General features: G+C 42.1%; 1 protein-coding gene across 1 annotated transcript; it reads left to right on the forward strand.

The window, feature by feature from the left end:
* Window positions 1-2,300: 2,300 nt before the first annotated feature.
* Window positions 2,301-13,691, forward strand: SPATA31H1 (SPATA31 subfamily H member 1; the record flags this gene model as incomplete). The annotated part of the gene is made up of 1 exon (XM_079791594.1): window positions 2,301-13,691. One exon carries the CDS (start codon window positions 2,301-2,303, stop codon window positions 13,272-13,274), a length of 10,974 nt encoding a protein of 3,657 aa, XP_079647720.1. The 3' UTR covers window positions 13,275-13,691.
* Between the last annotated feature and the right edge of the window lie 14 nt (window positions 13,692-13,705).

The following is a 13,705-nucleotide window of genomic DNA, read 5'->3' on the forward strand; positions in this document are numbered from 1 at the left end:
CAACTGGTTTTTTTTAAGACTTTGCCTTTAATAGCTGGTGGAGGGCAGGAGGTTGAAAAAGATTATGTTAATGAAAGAAATGTGCTTATTCTTTCTAGCATCTTTACTTCCAAAGAGATGCAAATGGCTCCTTAATTCTTTCCATGCTTCATTTCCTCATCTCATTTTGTGTAATGCTCAAAGTATCAATAAAAAAAGGTGGTGAGAATGGAGAATGGAGCAGGGGTAATTATCAAGAGTTTGGTGAGGAAAGTTTCTGAACTTTTTTTTCTGTAATTGACATTGGATAGACTCTTTTGGAGGAAAAGATATGTATTATTGTTGTAGTGTAACCCCCATCTTACAAAGGACGCCTCAAAAAGTTGAATTATGGAGTCATTTATTAAAAGCTGGCGGCATACGAGGGAGCAAAAGCGCTCCAGACCTCGCAGCCCCGAACAGCTTGCCACATCTGGCTTATATTGGCAGAATATCACAAAGGTATCGATTACATCTTTGGGTCTGGAATGAGGAACCTGTTTGCACAAAGCAATTACAGAGTTTTTGGGTCTACAGATCACTGAATCAACAGAAACACATTATCTGGGACCACCTGGGCAATTTAGAATAATTGTGCTGTCCAGATTCTGGGATCACCGAGTCAACAGGAATGCACTATCTGTATGTAGCTACTGAGGCAATTTAGGATAAGTTGTGCTCTTCTGATTCTGGGACCACTGAGTCAACCAAAACTCCATTATCTGTAGCTACTGAGACAATTTAGGATAATTGAGCTTTTCTGGGTTCCAGAAGAATGTGCTTCGATGACCAGTGAGATCACAATCAATGGCACATTCAAACCACCATCAATGGAGTATTGGGATAGCATACATAAGTTCAGAAAATCAAAATAACTTTCTGTTGTTTTAGCAAACAAATAAGTACAGAACCCAAACAGCAGTTTCTACTACCATACTTCATTATCACCTCTGTTTCCTTCACTTTAATTCCAATAATCATGATTATCCCTGCTCTTTCCAATGGCTTCCCTCTATACTACACGGAGAAGGCAGCATAGTATAGTTTAAAAAACAAACTTGAGACTTAGGTTAAACCTGAGTTCTACCACTAATTAGCTTTATGAACTTGTGCATGGTTCCATCTTTGCTTCCTTATTTGCAAAATAAGGGGTTTGGACTAGGTGATGTCAATTGTCATTATATTAATAGATTCTTCACCTCTACTCCCAGCTCAACAGTGGGAAGAAAATCCCAGCATGGGTTGCATTAAAACTAACCTGACAAAGTGAGTAAAATCCATCTTCACTGTGTCTATTTTTCCTCTCTTCAGCCTATTCTACTGATAAACTGTAAAAAATTAGGAGTAAGATACCTGGGACTCTGTTTTCCTTCCCATTCTATCATAGCTGTCTCCTTTCTAAATTAAGTCTCTTTTTATTGGTTTCCTATGTCACTTCCATTACACTGACATACTCTTTTTCATCCAGCTTTTCAGGCTTTCCTGAGCAATGGACCCAGGAATGTATACTCTGTCTTCAACAGATCTTCCAACATCTGGAAAGTACAAGGTCAGGGAATGTAGTTTCTGAGTGGGGATTGAAGGTGGTAGAGCTTTTAAGAGAGAGGCAGGAAGGGAGTGAAAGAGAGAGGAAGAAAGATGAAGAAGGAGAGAGGGAGAAGAAAAAGAGAGTTAGTTAGTTAGATATTTTGGAAATAGGGGAAAGTTTTGGGTTTAAAAGAATTTAAAGAACCACTGGTCTATTGATCATTTCTGACTGGAATGGGACAAATGTCTCTCTTTGTCCTGGAGGAGGAATTCTTTCCATAAGTAATTAACTTTTTAAAAAATATATATATTTTATTGATTTTTTACAGAGAGGAAGAGAGAGGGATAGAGAGTTAGAAACATCAATGAGAGAGAAACATCCATCAGGTGCCTCCTGTACACACCCTACTGGGGATGCGCCCGCAACCAAGATACATGCCCTTGACTGGAATCGAACCTGGGACCCTTCAGTCCGCAGGCCGAGGCTCTATCCACTGAGCCAAACTGGTTAGGGCAGTAATTAACCTTTTGTTGTTATTCTCCCTCAGTCCAAAATATTTTGCATGTGAAATGGCCATTATTTTCCCCCTTTTCTATGTTTCCTTTTCCTGTTTCAAAGCAAAATGAAACTTTTCTCTTTATTCCTTAGATCAGCTCTTATGGAACCATATTTGCCTGAACCGCAGGATATTTCTTCCTCCACTTCCTGTGTTTGTTTAACTCAGGAGCCTATTCTACCCTTTTGTGACTGTAACATGACAACATATTCTACTATGCCCTGCATCTCCTCTGGATCATCATGCAACAACTCCAATTTGTCTCACTCTTCTGTCTTTTCTGAAGGAACAATCTGGCAATCCCGGAGCCACAGCTTACCTATTTTATCTAAAAAGCAACCACCTGTTTTCAAGAACCAAAGCACATCCCTGCCTCCTTTTCCGCTCTCAGAGCTTGGGAAATCAAAAATCTTTCCGAATTTGGCAGTTCTTTCACCTTTAAGACCTCAAAGCTCTTTAATCAACTCTATTTTTGAATCCTCAGATTTCTGCAAGCAAGTGAAAACAAAGTATGAGAGAAGGAGGAAGAATCATTTGACATCAGATCATTGGCCAAATTCTGTTTTCAAAGAGAGACCTCGAGTCCCAGAGTGGGCTTCAACCCGGCTCTCTCCTTTGGCTAGGAGGGAGTTAGAGGGACATATGGCTTGGAAGGTTTGTACTTTGCAGAAACAAAAAGTGCCTTTGCCTGTGAAGGAATCATGGGCAATGTTGAATTATTTAATTGAAGTACATGGAAGCATCCCTGAACCAGAGAAACCCCAAATCCAGTTATCTATGCCCATTAATCAAAGCACTGAGCAAAATATCAACAATAAATACCCAGACCTTCCATCATGTCAGCGCCATGTGAACACTGGAGTGGAATCTGGATTAAATAGAACAGAAACAAAAATTTCACAATCACTTATCCCAGGTAAGCAGTCACAACCTGGCGGGAGCCCCCAAGTCCTTGGATCTAAGCTGTTAGTTACATCAATGGGCATTTCACCTCCCAAAAGTTTAAGAGTTGACATAATGCAAAAGGAAACCACTTTACTGGAGAAGGACCCAAAACATGTGCTAGAGCTTAATTTAGAACAGAGGGTAAGAGGTCTTCGAGAAAAAAGCATACAGCAGCATGAGACCCAAGTGACTAATGTGGAGTTGACTCCAAGGCTACCATATCAAGTCACAAATAGCATAAAGGTAACACCATTGGCATTACTTCAAGTCATGGATTCAATGGGGATGAACCCAGAATCACATTCAGAATTGACAGAATCTGTTGGTTTGTTTTCACAGCCAAATGAAGTTGTGAAACCAATAGAAACAGCGAGTGTAAGATCAAAACCAACATATCATATAATTGAACCTGTAGAGGTAACCCCAAGGCCTCGGCATCAAGTTATAGAATCCATGAACATGACCTCAAGATTACTGAATCAAGTCACAGATAATGTGAAGGTAACTCCTGAAGCATTGCTTGAAGCCATGGATTCCATGGGGATAATTAAAAAATCACACCCATATATAACAGAATCAGTGGGAATGACCCCAAGGCTGCAATATCAAGTTAAGGAGTCAGTGAAAATTAACACATTGTTGGATCATCAAGGCATACAACCAAGAAAGATGGGGAGAAGACCACAGCATACAGTCATGGAAAATGTGGAAATGACCCCAGGGCCACAGCATAAAGTTATTGAATCAGTAGGGATAACTTCAAAGCCACAAAGTCAAACCATAAAACCAGTGAAAATTATTCCAGAACCAATATGTCAAAACACAAAATCATTGAACATGATACCCAGGCCATTGCATCCAGTCATAGATGTCATAAAAATAACTCCAGTGGCACTATTACAAGCTATGGATTGCATGGGGATAATTCCACCAGCACAGCCAGATAGTACCCCAGATTTACAGACTCATATTTCAAATTTGCCCCTAAAGGCAACTCAACCAGATGATTTGATGTTTTCTAATTCTCCTACTACTATTGATCCACATGGAATTAGAGAGTATGTGAGTGTACCTTCCAAGCTACCACCTAAAGTCATGGAATCAGTAGGGATGCCATCACTTCAAACCATACATTCTTTGAAGACAACCCCAAGGTTGGAGTCATCCATTGAAATAATCATAGAACCACAGTCACAAGTTGTAGACTCCCAGGATTTGACCCCAAGGCCAATATCTCAAATCAAGGAATCTCTGAAGTTGACTCCTGGGCCATGTATTCAAGTGCTAGACTCCATGGCGATGACTCCACAACCTTATCATCAAGGCACAGAATCTATTACATTAACCCCAGTGTCAACTCAAGACTTAGAATCTTCGAGGTTGACCCCAAGGCATCAAATCCTGGAATATTCAGAGATGAGCCCAAGGCAAAGCCATCAAGTTATAGAAACTATAGAATTTAGCTCTGACATATGGCTACAAAGGGAGAAATCTGTAGAGTTTACACAGTCACATCATCAAATAATGGAATCTTTAGGGACAATCCCAAAATCACTGGGTCAAGGTACAAAATCTATGGAAATGAGTCAAAAACCACTGCATCAAGTTACAGAATCCATAGTAATGACTAATCCACCACAGCTTCAAGGTGTGAAAAATATGGGGGCAAAGTCAGTGCCAAAACTTCAAGTTATAGATTCTATGAAGCTATCCTCAGAGTTGCCAAATGTAAAATCTGAGAAACAGACCATGGGACCAGGGTTACAAAATATAAAATCTGTAGATATAACCACAGGTTCAATCCCACAAATAGTAAAATATGAACAGCTGATTCCAATTGTGAACTCTATAGAATTGGCCATAGAAGTTCAACAGCAGAGTGTAAAAGCTGGTAAGTTGACCCCTATACCACAGTTGCAAAGTGGGAAATTTGTACAGTCATACCCAGGATTTCAGTTTCAAGGAGAGAAATCTATCCAATTGACCCTCGGACCACAACAGCAAAGTGAAAAATCTGCTGAGTTAGCCCAAGTACCACAGTGGCAAAGTAGGAAATCTACAGATTTGACCTCCAGTTCACAGTTGCAAGGTATGGAATGTGTTCATTTGATCCTACCACCAGGGTTTCCAGGTATAAAACCTGTGGAGTTGACCCCAGGACCACAACAGGAGGATATGAAATCTGTGAAGTTGGCCCCAAAGCCATGGTTACAAGACCTAAGATCTGATGAGACAGACCGAGTGCTATTGCTTCCAGATGTGGAACCTCAAGTGGTAAAATGTAGGAGGTTGATTCCTGAGACACAGGTAGAAGATATGATATATGAAGAGCAGACACCAGGGATACACATTCCAGGAGTAAAATCTGTAAAGTTGGTCCCCAAACCAAATCCCCAAGCCACAGAACCTAAAGTATTGACCCTATGGCAAGCTTCAGAATCTTTAGGGATGATTTCAGAACCAGGATATCAAGAACCAGAAACAAAGTTGACCTCTGACATTTGTCACCAGGAGAAAGAATCTGTGGGGTTGATACAATCATCTTTAGGAAATACCCCAAGCTCTGACAATGACATTTCTCATAAATTTATCTCAGAGTCACAGATAGCAGATACAAAATCTATGGAGTTAACTCCTGGGCATCAGTTGCCAAGTCTAAACTTCTCTGAGTTGACCAGAGGACCACAGTTACAAAGTATGAAATCTGAATTTATCCAAGTACCACAGTGGCAAGATGTAACAACCGTGGAGTGGACCCCAATCTCAAAGTTTCAAGGTTTAAAATCTGAGGCACTAATACGAGAGCCACAGCTGGAAGATATGAAATCTATGCAGTTAACACCAAACCCACAATTGGGAGATGTCAAATCTATGGTGCTAACCACTGGGCTACAGGTGGGAGGTGAGCAACAAGTGGAGCTGACTCCAGGTTCAGAACTTCAAGGTTTAAAGTCTGAGTTGTTGATTTCAGAGTCAGAGCTGGAAGATGTGAAATCTGGGGCCTTAACTCCAGGAGAATGCCTGAGATGCCCAAGTCCACAACTGGAAGGTGAGAAATCTGTGGAAATAACCTTAAGCCCACAGGTAGATATAAAATCTGTAAAAACCACCCCAGATTCCAAGCTTCAAGGTATGAAATCTGTTCAGTTGCAAGGTGAGAATTCTGTTCCTTTTGCACCAGGGCCATTGCTCCAAGAGCTTAAATGGCAGGGTACGAAACCTGAGGAATTGACTTCAGAGCCACAAATGCAACACATGAAATTTTTGGAAATTAACCCATGTTTAAAACTTCAAAGTTTAAAATCATTAGAGGAGACTCCAGATCCACTGCAATGTATAAAATCTGTGAAGTTGACCCGAAGTCTAAAGAGGCAGGTAGATATAACCAGAATACAAAAGTTTCAAAGACTAAAATCTGTGGATTCAGCACCAAGGCAACAGTTTCAAGGGCAAGCATTTGTGAATGTAAGTACTGAGACAGAACAGAATGGTGAGAAATCTGTAATCTCACCAGAGCAGCAATGTGTGAATTCAGAGCAATTGAAGAGAGGGTCTAAGTCAGAAGATGGGATGTCTTTGGAGTTAAATCCAGAGCTAAACTTTAAAGATGGAAAATTAGCAGACCTCAACTTTGAGTTACAGTTAAAAGAAATAAAACCATTTGAATTGACCCCAAAATCAAATATTCAAGATGTAAAATCTAAGGAGTTTAAAGCTGAACCACAGTTGCACCAAGTGAAACCTTTGGTATTAACTTCAGAACTACAGCTTCAAGGGGTGAAAACTGTTGATTTAAAACAAGAGCCACAGCCTGGAAGTATGAGATGTATTCAGTGGATATCAGGACCCGAGTTCCAAAGTGTGAAATCTGTAGGGTTAAATCTTGGGTCACAACCTCAAAAAGTCAAATCTGTAGAGTTGAAATCTTTTATACCGTCAAGAGATGTGAAGTCATCTGAATTGTCTCGAGGGCCAAAAACTCAAGGTGCAACGTATATGGAGTGCAACTGTGAGCCACATTTGCAGAATGTGAAAACTCCTGAGTTGTCCCCAGGATCACAACTGCAAAAAGGGAAATTTTTGGTGTCAACATCAGAGCCACAGCATCAAGGTATGAAAAGTGTAGAGCTAAACCAAGAACCACAGCTTAGAAGTACAAAATCTGTTGAGTGGATACCTGCACTAGAGTTTAAAGGTATAAAATCTCTGCTAAATCTTGAGTTACAATCTCAATGCGTCAAACCAGTAGAGTGGAAAACTTTAATACAGTCAAGGGATAGGAAATCATCATCTACATTGACTTCAAAACAAGAGCTTCAAGGTATACAATCTTTGGCATCATTCCAGGAACATCAGCCGCAGGGTTCTGATTTGAAACCTTGTTTACAGCTTCAGGAAGTGAAACCCTTATGGTCATCCCAAGGAACACAGCTTCAAGGTGTAAAGTGTCTTGATCCACAGCTTCTGGAGGTGAAATCTAGGGTATTAAGCCAAGGGTCACAAAGTGATAAAACTATAGAGTCCAGCTCTCTACTACCCTTGAAAAGTGTCAAGTCATCTGAGTTGGATCTTCAAACAAAGCTTCAGTGTGTGAAATCTGAGGATTTCAATGCTGGGTCACAGCAGCAAAGTCTAAAATTTTCCACGTTTCCACCTAAGATAAAGTCCCAAGATATGAAATCTACAGAGTTAAATCCTAGCTCACAGTTGCAAGGTACAACTTTTTCTAAATCAACTAGAGGGACAGAGATTCGAGGTGTTAAATCTATAGATTTCAAACCTGGGTCATTGTTACAAGGTATGAAATCTTCTCAAGGGACCTCAAAGACAAAGCTTCAGGATGTAGAACATAAAAAATTAATCCCTGGCCCTCAGATGCAAGTTGTGAAATCTTCTAAGCTAATACCGGGGACAAAGCTTGAAAAAGCAATATCAGCAGAATTCACAGGCCCACAGTTGCAAGATATAGATTCTTCTAGGTTGCTCATGGATATAAAACTTAAAGATGTAAAATGTATGAATTTAAGGTCTGGACTACACTTGCAGAGTATGAAATCTTCTGAAGTGATTAAAAAAAAAAAGCTTCAAGATATGAAATCTATAGAATTGAAACCTAATCCAAAATTACAAGGTGAGAAATCTGACTTGACCCTGGCGGGGAAGTTTCCAGGTGCAAAATTTGTAGTGTTGGACTCAGATCCACAGTTACAACATATAAAATATTCTGACTTGGTCATGGGTATAAAGCTTCAAGATATGAAATCTTTGGGGTCCAATTCTATACCACACTTTCAAGATACAAAATCTTCTAAAGTGACAAAGCCTCAAGAAATGAAATCGTTTTTTAACTCTGAATCACAGATACAAAGTAAAAAATCTGAGTCAATTCAAGGGACAAACCTTCTAGATGTGAACACCTTAAGGTTCAGTCATGATCCAAAGTTACAGGGTGGAAACCCTTCTGATTTAACCCAGAGGAAGAAGCTTCAAGGGGTGAAACCTATGAAGTTCAACCCTGGACCACAGGGACAAGGTGAGAAATCTGATTTGACACTAGAGTGGAGGGGTCAAGATTTGAAATCTCTTGAGTTAAAACTTGTTCCACAGTCACAAGGTGTGACTTCTGAATTAACACCAGAGACAAAGCTTCAAAATGAAGAATATGTGGAGTTCATCACCAGACCAATGTGGCAAGATATGAAATCTTCTAAATCTACTCCAGGTACAAAAGTAAAAGATGTTAAATCTTTGGGGTTCAACTCAGCCCCACACAATAGGAAATTGTCTATGTTGACACGAGGCACACACCTTCAAGGTATGAAATCTATGGAATTCAACTCTGGGGCAAAGTTGCAAGGTGCAGAGTCCTCTGAGTCGATAAACCTTCAAATAATGGACTCTACAGAGGTCAATGATGGCTCAAAATTTCAGGTTGCAAAACCCTCTGAGTTGACCTTGGAATCAGAGGTTCACAGTGTGATATCTCCTGAGTTCAATGCTGGAAAGCGGTGGCAAGATGAGAAATCTTATAAGTTAAATCCATGGCCAGAGCTTCAAAACGTCAAATTTATGGTGTCCAACCCTGAGCCATATTTGCAAGGTGTGAACTCTTCTGAATTAACTTCAGTTTCAAAACATCAAGGTATGAAGTCTTCTGAATTGAATCCAGAGATTCAAAGTGAGACATCTATGGTGTTCAACCATGGACCACATTGGCAAGGTTTGAAATCTAAATTGATTCCAGGGTCAAAGTTCCTAGATATAGCACCTATGGAATGCAACCCTAGGCTACAGATGCAGTGTGAAAATTCTTGTGAGTTGAATACAGGGACAAAATTACAATGTGTAAATTCTACAAGATGTAACCGTGGGCCACCCTTGCAAGGTATAAAATCCTTTGAATTGACTTCAGATATAATGACAACAGAGTTCAACTCTGACCCAAAGCTGCAAGGTGTGAATTCTTCTGAATTGAAATCAGGGTCAGAACTTCATTGCATGAACTCTATAAAGTTTAATCCAGGGCCACAGATACAAGGCATGAAGCCTTCTGAATTGAACCCTGGGCCAGAATCTCAAGGCACAAAGTCTATTTTATTTAATCCTGGATCACATTTGCAAAGTGTAAAATCTTCTAAATTAACTCCGGGGATAAAATTTCCAGAAGGCCAAGTTTTGCAGAACCACCTTGGGTCACAGCAACAAGCTGGGCACTCTGTTTTGGATCCTCAATTAAATGGTGCAAAATCTGTGTTATATGTACCAGAGCCACTGTTTGAAGATATAAAGTCTGTGAAGATGAACAAAGAGCCATTGTTTTGTGGTGCAAATTCTGTGAACTTGATTTCAGGCTCTGAGATGCAGGACTTAAAATGTGAGGTGTTTGCACTAGAATCATGTTTTCAAAAAGTAAAATCTGTGGAGTTAAATCCACGGTCAAATAATGAAGTGAAATCTGCAGAATTAACCTCACAGCCAACATCTCCATTCGAGCATCCTACAGTGTTGACTCATGAACAAGGGGATCAGGCTGTGAAATCTATAGGTATAAAAATAAGGCCTCAAGTTACAGAATCTGAGGATTTGAATTTAAGACAGGTATATCAGAAGGGGGAATCTAAGGAGTTAACATCAGGAGAAGAGTTACAAATAGGGAATTATTTCTCTAGACTTCTACCCAACTCTTCAAACTCAGTCATCTCAAGTTCTGTCAAAAAAACATCTGAATTAGGTCTTTGGGATTCTGAGATGACAGAAGTATCAAGAGCATTGGATATAAAAAACCTTTGGACAGATATTTTGCAGCCTAAAGAGTCCTTTATAGATCCTGCTTCAACTTTTCCCTTGTTCTTTCATAACCAATCCTCTGATAAGACAACCAACTCTGTAGAAACCTCCCATTCTGAGATCTCATGGGTGTATAACGTATCTAAGGAGAGGATTCAACTGAGGCAGGTGGCAGAGTTAGAGAACTCACTCCAGGGCCTCTCCCAACATCCACCACAAAGCTGGAGATCACCATCTAAGACCTTCCAGGCAGGATCAGGGGCTCGAAGAGGATTCACCTGGTCTGTCCTGGGAAGACAACAGAATGTCTGGGAGAGTCACTCCTGGAAGCAGAGACTTCCTAGAAAGTATCTCTCCAATATGCTAATGTTGGGGAATGTCTTGGGAACCACTATGGGAAGGAAGCTTTGTTCTCAAACATCTTTAACAGAAAGGTCTACTGCTGATACCTGTCAATCTATTCAGAATTTATTTGGGGTTCCTGCTGAATTGATGGAATTTTCCCAGAGTCTGCTAGAGACAGGTCGAGGAACTATTTTTCAGGCTTCAATGGTCAAAAACTACATTCAGAGACATACTTCATGCCATGGTCATGAGAAAAGAATGGCCTTAAGGATATGGACACGTGGTTCTATGTCCTCCATAATACAGCAATACTCTGGAACTAGAGTGAGAATAAAGAAAACAAACTCAAAGGTCAATGATATACCCCAGGAAGTCCTTCAGCACATTCCCGTTTCATGTACAGGGGGTCAGCTTCCTGACCCAGTAGAGTCAGAGTCTTCCTTCAATATATTTCTCACTGTGAAAGATCCTGTTCCAGTGGAAGAGAGTGAGAACTCACAGAGAGATTCACAGACAAGGGTTTTTGAGTCCCAACACCCACTCGAGCCAAGTTTCCTTTCCCAGTCCAAGACTGACCTCTCAGAACAGTTCCAATTGCTAAAAGATCTGCAACTAAAAATAGCAGCAAAACTGTTAAGGAGTCAAATACCTCCCAATATACCTCCACCTCTCACTTCAGGTCTGGTCCTAAAATACCCTATCTGCCTCCAGTGTGGCCGATGTTCAGGATTTAATTGTCATAAATTACAGACTACTTTTGGACCTTATCTTCTTATCTATCCACAGCTCCACCTTGTAAGCACTCCTGAAGGCCATGGAGAGATTAGATTGCGTCTTGGCTTTAGGTTACGAATTGGAAAAAGATCCCAAGTTCCAAAGTGTTATAGAAGAGACAGGCCCTTGACACCGAGGAGCCCTGCGTCACCAGCTAAAATCTGTAATCAAGCTTCCAAGAGTCCTACGTCTACGATAGATTTCCTGTCTCAGTCCTCCCAGTCTCCTGCTTCCGTACAAGTCCACATTAGCCGTGACTTGGAAGGAAAGACAGATATTGGAGAGCCTGGGCACTATGAACTCACTGAAGTTCACTCGTTATCAGAGAGTGACTCTGAAAGCAATCAGGATGAAGAGTGGACTAAAGTGAGAAGCAAAAATACCCATGATTCAAAATACCCAATGAAAAGAATCAACAAGAGATTGAGAACACGGAACAAAAAGTTCTCTTCAAACAGCAGAACCATAATACAGAGTCCCTCTAGGAAATTACCATTCCACTTGAAAGGGAAAAGAGATGGAGCATGTCAGACAACTACTGACTCTTTGAAAAGACACCCCAAGAAACCCTCCCAACCCAAATTGATTAAACTGCTTTTTCAGGGACTGAGAAAGGCATTCCAAACCGCACACAGAATTATGGCATTTGTTGGGCCAAAGGCTGAGGACAGGACAAGGGCGGACCATTTGTGGTCAAGCAAAAACTGCCAACCAGAACAAAAAGCCTCTGACTATAGTTTACAAGGAGATATCGAAAGAGAGAGGATTCCAGTTGTCGAGCTAAAGCCAACAGACCCAACCACTGAACAGGAGAGCATGCTGTGGGAAGAATTGGAACACTTCTGCTCAGCACAACCACCAAAAACAGATAGCTCTTTCCAATCCACACCTTTCCCACTGCCCAGGTGCAGAGTTTCCCAAAGAAGTGTCAACACCATCAGACATCCTTTGGGTGCCGTTCAAAATGAGAGTGGCAGCAGACCTAAGAAGAACTTCTACAGAAAAGAAATCTCTAGCCCAGAGTCCCAGAACTCCCAAAGAGGAATGGGAGTTCAGGCCCAAGGGAGAATCCTACATGGTACCCCTAAGAAGAGAACCTCATACAGTCACCTTAAAGAGATACTCGTGCCTAAGAAACCAAACCACCACAGCTTCCATAGGGAAAGAACCCCATATAATTTCTCTGACAGGAGCCATAGCAGTCCCTCTCCGAGGAGACATCGCAGTCCCTCTCGGAGGAGCCATCGCAATCCCTCTGGGAGAAGCCATCTCAGTCCGTCTCGGAGGACCCAGCTCAGTCCCTCTCGGAGGAGACATCTCAGTCCCTCTCGGAGGAGCCATCTCAGTCCCTCTCGGAGGAGCCATCACAGTCCTTCTAGGAGGAGCCATCGCAGTCCCTCTCGGAGGAGCCATCACAGTCCCTCTCGGAGGAGCCATCACAGTCCCTCTCGGAGGAGCCATCACAGTCCTTCTAGGAGGAGCCATCGCAGTCCCTCTCGGAGGCGCCATCACAGTTCTTTTCAGATGAGCCATCACAGTCTCTCTGAGAGGAGTCATCCAAGTTCCTTGGAGAGGAGATGCCGCAGTCCCTCTGAGAGGAGATGCCGCAGACTCTCTGCGAGGAGAAATCACAGTCCCTGTAAGAGACGACGACACAGTCATTCCGAGAGGAGCAGACACAGCCCACCTGAGAGAACCCGGGGAAGGCCCTCTGCGAGAACTCCCAGTGCCCCTAGGGAGAAACGCAAACGCAGCTCGCGTCGGGAGAGGCCCAGACATACTTTTTCTAAAGATTTCATGAGCTACTCAAATATCTTCTAGGGATCACGCACACACAAAGCCCCGCACAGCAGGGCCAGCTTGGAGCCCTGAAGGAAGCAGATGAGATTTCCGCCCCCATCATTCATTTATTCCCTCCAGTCTTCACCAAGCTCGCCTTTCCTGGCTGCTTTCCTGCTCAGCCAACTGACTCCAATTCCTCAGCAAAGAAAGAGCTTATGCCTCTCTACCTTGGGGCTGGGACGGCGGGAATGGGTCTGCAATTTCCGATTAAATAAAGGGGCAATCATTAATTTCCTGTGCATCTAGAAAGACCACTCATCGTGCTGGGAATGGAGGGTGGACCTGAACCAAGAGGGAGGGGACCCTGAGGCCAGGTGAAGGCTCCACTCTCCCCTGGGCCCCACCACACCATCCTGGGGCGGGGTCTCCGAGGTATTGGAGAGTGGCTCGTCACGTGACCCGCGGCGGCG

This window comes from Cnephaeus nilssonii (genome assembly GCF_951640355.1).
Source record: "Cnephaeus nilssonii genome assembly, chromosome: 15".
Classification (NCBI taxonomy): Eukaryota; Metazoa; Chordata; class Mammalia; order Chiroptera; family Vespertilionidae; genus Cnephaeus; species Cnephaeus nilssonii.